Genomic DNA, 6,799 nt, shown 5'->3' on the forward strand with positions numbered 1-6,799 from the left:
CTCCTCCCCCCGGCCCAGGCAGTACGAGATCCAGTACTAAGCACCACTTCCACCGCACAGGCCAACAGCAAAGCAAAAGAAACGCGTGGTTAAACGAAACAACTCCGTTAAGTGTGTGGTGCTAGTACTTATCACTGCCTGTCGTTACTGGCTCAAGAGAGTGGTGCAGCCCCCAAAGCCTCCAGCCCTTATCAGTTTTCGGTGCAGAGAAGGTCTCTGTGCTATTTTCTCCTAAGTATGCCTGAAAAACCTGTTTGCAAGACAAATCCAGAAATTTCTTACAGCAGGGATCCAAAAATAAAAATAAAAATAATAAAAATAAATCGGTGTATCCTTCAGTGACTTTTTCCCTCCCCTCCTTTATCGCACTTCTAGAATTGCCACTGCTGACGAACGTTACTCTAGGAAGATGCTGCCGATCGATTAAACGGCTTGGCCCGCACATCCTAGCAGCACGCCCTGGGACCAAGGCAGGAACCGGGTCTCTCTGGAGGCAGCTTCCCTACGGCCAGCGAGACTGAACGTCAGTGCGCTGCGGGTCGCACAGGGCTTCGTTCCAGTCCTGCGGGGAACAGACGGGAAATCGTGGAGCAGTGAGGGCTACGACCGTTACAGAGCCGGCGGCCGCAGCGTGAAGCTCGGTGCCTCTCTCCCTCTCCGGCAGCGAAGCAGGGAGCTCTGAACAACCACCTCTTTTCGCCACCACCGCTGTTTGAGGGTCTTTAATCAAGGCCTTAACGAGAGGCCGGCTTTCAGAATGGCTGAAGTGCTTTTGTCACGCAGCACGACGAGCTGCGCTGCGCTGCGCCGTGACTCGAGTGGCAGAGCGGAAGGGACGGCGTCTGACCCGTGCTAGTCACAGGAGCACGGACACAAACCGTACCTGAAGAAATCCTCCTCCCTCATACTGACATTGGCCATAGGAGGAATCACCCCGTAAAGGTTCGACTCCTCTCACTCAGCGCAGCGGGGATACCACGAACAGGAACGGTTCTCGCCCCATGCTGCTGCTCCTGGAGCGACATTAAGCTCGCCTCTTGCCTGGGTGAAAGCGTTTCACACCGTTAAAAACAAAAGCCGTTGGACCATTTACTCTGCAGCGCCGAGACTAGGAGGACTATGGCACGTGTCATCGGGACAGCTGATGTGTTGTCTCCCACGGTCTCCAACACATTCCCAGCTCTGGTGCAGGAAAGGCAGCGATCGGCAGCCCCTCAGCCTGTGCAGTGTCCGTTTACGGCTTGGGAGCCATCAGCGCTTTAACCCCGAGCGGCTCTCAGGGAGGCTCCTCCACCCCGACACGGATTTGGCGTTTTACTGGGAGTGCTTCTCCACAAGGCTCTGCACGGGGCACGGGGACTCTGCACGTACAAAGAGGACACCCTCTGCTTTTATCGACGGCATTCGCCCTCTCCCGTGGCGGCCGTTACGGGAGGAAATGCCCATCTTACCCTGCTGCGGGATAAAACAGAACGGGCTGGATGGGGTTAGGAGGGCTCCGTCACGTCAGCAACGTGGGAGAAATGCGGAGCTACAAAAGGCAGGACCGAGGTGGACTACGTGGATCCCTAGCAGGAACGGGTAGCATCAAGTGAGGGGAGCGATGCTGCGGTCACTGGTGGGCTGAGCTCGTGACAGCACCAGAAACCCGTCACCAGAAATCTCAGCTTTCAGTAGCCACGTTAAGTGCGTTTTAGTGGCCACTGCTCCTCTTCCTCCACCTATAAAACGCAGCTCAAAATGCCCGCAGCCTCCGTAAAGGCAGCAGCTAACGGCTGTTATCAGTGTGACGCTGCTGTGAAGCGCTCGTTGAAGGGCGTTTTAAGGACCAAACCACCACCACCGGCTTCGCTTTTAATACGAGGCCGGGAAACTGCGCTCGTCTGGAAGCGACACGAGAATCTCGTGCTGTAACTCAGGGAGGACCAAGGAGACAAAAAGCTTTAACCTCGGCCACTAAGACACCGCAGCAGGTATCGGTTCAGGCCGCGGGGGCCGCTGAACCCTGCCAGCAGGACAGAGCTGTGTGCGCGTCCCACGATCCTGATGGCGCTGGGACAGGGCCTCGGGTTGAGGACGGGGCATCCTAACTATGCTGAGCCGAGCCGCAGCACAGAGTCCTGCTGCTCTGCTCTGCTCTGCCCCATCAGCAGCTTCTGGCTCCCCAGAGAGGGAGGGACGCCCTAGGAAAAGGATTCTCAACACTTGATTATTGCCCCGGAGGCCAATGGCACAGGGAATGTTTAATTTCTCACTATCAGTGCCTGCTTTTCGGCCGCAAACACTGAGCCAAAAAGTCTTTTTAAGCAAAATGGATGGAGTTTTGCTACCAGGAAAGCATCTGCATTGATTGGTAGAGGTTTCTCGGGCACGAGCTATGCCGAATTCACACCGAGATGGATGTTTCCATCGGCTAGCCTCCAAACTACCCTGGACTCAGAAATCACAGATCCCCGTGGAGTGGGTTTTGGCTCCCCTGCTGACACACCAACTACGGTGGCAGCGGAACGAAAACAGGCCGTTCGTTTCAGTTTTAGTGGGTCTTTCCAGCTGGGGTACAAGCCTCTGGCTGCACTTGACACCGAGTAGAAATATTGCAACGTATATTAACGGACCAGCGAGGTGGAAAATATTCACAAGGAAGTTTACAAATGAACCTTTGCGTGCGTAGCGGAGCTCACGGGACGCTTTCTGCAGCGGTCACTGTCCAATCTACGAACGGAGGGATGGGAAATCCCAGGTAATTAAGCTCTTTGTGGTATCTGACTGGGAATTTCAGCACTGAAGGACTTGCACAGGTTCTCCCAATAGTGCTGCGGTTTTGTCACTCACGTCCTGCTTTGACCGTACTTGAAACGTGCCACGTTCACCTAGTCTGGAAACACGCACAGTAAAGAGCAGGCTGACGCCCGGGCTACAACACGTTCTGCAAACCTACGGTGCCCCAGTCCTCCCCAGCACCTCAGCTGCCAGGTCTCCGGTGCTGTGAGTTCGAGTCGTAAGGAATTGCCCCTTCGTGAGTTACCTTGGCAGTTAGTTTTAGGTCAGGACCTCAGAACTGTAGCATCCCTAGAAATGCAGCTCCCACAATGTCACGGGTGTGTTCAGAACCGTGCGAAATCTAAAGCTTTCTTTGCCAACTGACTCCAGGGCCCCGACTGCCAGTGTCACAGCGGCCTGCACCCAGCCTAGGGTCTTCCTCTGGGGAGTTTACACTTTGCTCTGCTTGCTGTGCTCGTCCATAACAGGTGGGGATGTGGGAGGGTTGTGCTGGGTTGCATTGCATTACCACTACGTACTTCCCCGCTCTAGGCCCTGACTAAGACAAAGTGCCCAAGAAGAAGTGAATATGTCTATTGACCGATTGTAAAGGTGAGAGAGGATCTCCAAAGCCCATTGTCACTGCTGCCATCTGAAAGACAGTAAAGACAGAGTTCAGTCTGTTGGAGCTGAGCATACTACGGCTGTTTGTAAAAACTCAAGCAGAGCGGCGGCACAGGGAACCTGCGAGAGGCCTCTCCTTCCTTGCCCCTCACTGCCTGGTCCCAAGGACTGTCCAGCGCTGGGACCCTGCAGATTCCAGTCCCACCAGGCCAGGGTGGAGTTGTGCTGCTGCCACTGCCTCAGGAAGCAGGGTCTTCTCCCAGGGAGGGGGGACTCAAGGCAATAGTAACCTCTGCAACCACTGTCGTTGATTCACCCCCAGCATTTAAAAAGGAGCCCCTCAACTACACCAGACACTCAGAAACAGGCACAGCCCTGAAAGGCCGGAGCTGCCCAACGCGGTCGGCACATCCACAGTGGTTCTTCGCTAAAAGCGTCCAACATCCCACAGCCGTGTTTTGGGCTTCCTAACGTGGAGCAGGAGGCAGTGAGATGTGTTCAAGCACCCTCTGAAGGGAGGTATAAACACCAGTTAAGGGTCCTCCCAGTACAGAGCCAATCCGGCAGCGGCAGGAACAGCCAAGGGAACTGCTCCAAAACGGAGAGGGCGTCCGGATGAAGGGGGGGACACGGGGCAGCACTGCTCTGTCCACGACACAGGAGACAGGATGGTGAAAGGACACTGGTTCCCAGTAACCCCAGACACCATCTAAGTCGGAAGTGAAACCCACGGCAAATTCTTTGGCAGTTCAAGCAGCACTCGGCCAGCCAAGAGGAGAGAGAGAGAATCTTTAAAAATTCACTCTTCGGATGGGTGGAATTTGGGGGCAATTTGCGCAGCTGAGCGAAGGGGGTTTCTTTAGCGGGCCGAGGACAGCACGTTTCGGTTCCGCTGTGGCAACACAAGCGCGTGTACCTGGCTGCGGGCAGGCCTCAGGGCTGTGCTCTGCTTCTAAGTGCAAACAGAACTCCACCTCGTTGGGGAGAGTAAGACACAGAAGGAGCATCCCAGAGGGTCTCTCACCTGAAGGTTGGTGAGCTGCTGTTGCTGGTGGGCGATGGTTTGCTTCACCAGCACGCTCTTGATGCTCTGCTCCATCGCGTACTTCTTCGCCTAGAAAGAAACACAGGCTCTGTAGTTGTACGACACCGGCACCGGGGAGCAGGGGACGACGTCCGACTTCACACCGCAGCTCCCCAGAACCACGCGGCCGGTGCCAGCGGACCCGTCCGGCGCTCGGGCCCCGAGCGCTAAGGCGCCGTACGCCGGCTGAGGGCTCGCTAAGGTCTCGGTCTGCGTCTCGGAGTCGTGAGCCCTGAAACGCAGCACAAGGCTCGAGCGGAGGACTGGCTGGACTCGGGCTGCAGCAGGCGCGATGTCAGGAAAGCGGCATGCACCAGACGCTCGGCGTTTCCCCTCTTCCGCCCTCTGCCCCTTCGATCCCACCATAGCGCCTTACCTGCTGCTGTGAGGGCAGGGCAGAGAGCCTCCTTCAAGTCCTTTCCACTCAGAGCACATCTGGACAAAGAGTTTCTACGAAAGGGAAGGGCCTCCAAATCCCCACGTCCTCCCCCTCTCTTTTCTGATCACATCTGGCCTATTCTGCTTTGGAGGACCCGCTGCTTTAGCCCACTAAAACGCTCCAGGCTCTCCTTCTCTCCTTCCTAGCCTGCAGGCACGAGACCGATCGATCTTTTTCTTTCGGTCTTCTACAGATCGGACAAAGCCCGAGAGCTTTACACCCAGCGGCGTCCACACGCGGGCTCTCTGTCAAGGGAAACCTAACTCCCGACGTGTGCGCCTGTTCCCAAGGGGAAGGTGCAAACACACTCAGCCAACCCCTCGGGCACCTGCTTTCCGTGGCTGTAACGTGTTTGGGAGGTGCCAGGGAACGGCAGGCTCTAAACTGCGGCTTTTGAGACGTGCGCTTCGGAAACCTGGAAACGGACAAGGGGATTCACAGCTGTCAGCTACGGAGAAGCCAGAGGAAACCGGGCCGTTTCGCGCCGTGAGCCAAACATCACACACACAAGCAGCTTCGACGTCACGGGAGCACTCACGCGAAGCCTACCTACAGCAGCGCTCCGTGCGCCTCGCAGACCGCGCCAGCTCCCACCTTCCCTGCTTTCGTTTGCTCTCCCCTCTTTCCCCAGCTCCACTCTCCTCTCGGTAAGCCCGGCACCACTCGCTCCCATCAGGGAAAGCGGGCGAGGAGCGAGCAGTAACCTCCCAGCAGCTGCATAAAACAGGACCAACCGCCAGGAACCGGAGCTGGACCGAGGTTTTACCCACGTTAAAACAGATGGGTCCAAAATCCTCGCTACTGGGTCTCTTCACAACAAGGTGGGAAAGAGCATGAGGGAAAAAATCGGTATTTTGTGACGTGTCCTTGCGTGGATAGAATGAAAAACCAGCTGGGGCGTATCGGAAAGCTACTCCTTGTGGAGTACAGGCTGCTCCTTGTTGTAACTCTGCGGTAGCTGCGCAGTCTGAACGGCAGCGTGACCTTCAGGTGGTGTTTAATTACGATTTGGATTATCTTTTTTTAATTAAAAACCCCTTCCCCACCCCAACAGCAAATTCCACATCATGCACCCCAAAAAGCAGCGATGAACTCTGAACCAGAACAAGTCATCCCCGGGCACAAGCGTGGATGTGTGGCCTGTGCGTACTCCGGGTAGGGGAGCTCCCTTTCAGGACAGACCATCACGGGACGAAAACGGGGCCAGAAAACCCAACCCAACCGAGTGCTAAGAAGCAAACACACGTCAGCTTCACTCACTTTCTGGAGAGCTTCCTGCTGTTCTGGTGTGAGGGGAGGAAGCCCCAGCTTCGCCGCCGTGCTTTGGCCGTTCTCCATCTTAATGGACTCCGTACCCTGAGGAAACAGAAAACACCCATGAAAAACCCGTCCTCGGAAAAGGGACTGATTTCTCCATCCCCAGACACACGGAGCGCTCGATGTCAGAACATCATCGTTGGCTAAAGTCTCCCCAAAGCTACTGGAAACTCATGAAAAGCTGTGGATATTCTTGTGACTCCCTATGGCAGAGCTACCCCATCAGCTGCACAGACTGACTGACACGCTGCGTATTTACAGAGCCTCCTAACGACCAGATTTTCTGCTGGAAGAAAATGAAATAATCCCCAGGCTCCACTCACATCATCTCCACTCTACCTCCCAGCAGCTAAACTCGATCAGATGTACCCATCTATTCCCTCCTCCCATCTGGGGGGGGGGGTCAAGAAAGCAGCTTCTGGGCCACCAAAGTGAGTTTTCACGGCTTCAGACACACAAACGTCAGCCCTGTTTGTATTTTAGGTGTTCACCGACTTCTCTACCTCGGGCTCTTGTTTCAAGCCTGTTCCTGTGAAACGACGGATCAGTGCTGGGGCCAGTATTGTTCAATCTAT

General features: G+C 55.5%; 1 protein-coding gene across 1 annotated transcript in view; it reads right to left on the minus strand.

The window, feature by feature from the left end:
- PUF60 (poly-U binding splicing factor 60KDa) overlaps positions 1–6,263 on the minus strand; it is a gene marked incomplete at its 3' end in the record, with an annotated part of 9,222 nt that extends 2,959 nt beyond the window's left edge. Inside the window, exons 1-3 of the mRNA XM_010189982.1 lie at positions 6,168–6,263; positions 4,409–4,498; positions 3,362–3,412 (exon numbers count right to left, since the gene is read on the minus strand). Coding sequence (XP_010188284.1) covers positions 3,362–3,412; positions 4,409–4,498; positions 6,168–6,245 — 219 coding nt within the window. The remainder of the gene's footprint in view (positions 1–3,361; positions 3,413–4,408; positions 4,499–6,167) is intronic.
- Between the last annotated feature and the right edge of the window lie 536 nt (positions 6,264–6,799).

Source organism: Mesitornis unicolor, unplaced genomic scaffold (assembly GCF_000695765.1).
Source record: "Mesitornis unicolor isolate BGI_N332 unplaced genomic scaffold, ASM69576v1 scaffold16390, whole genome shotgun sequence".
Classification (NCBI taxonomy): Eukaryota; Metazoa; Chordata; class Aves; order Mesitornithiformes; family Mesitornithidae; genus Mesitornis; species Mesitornis unicolor.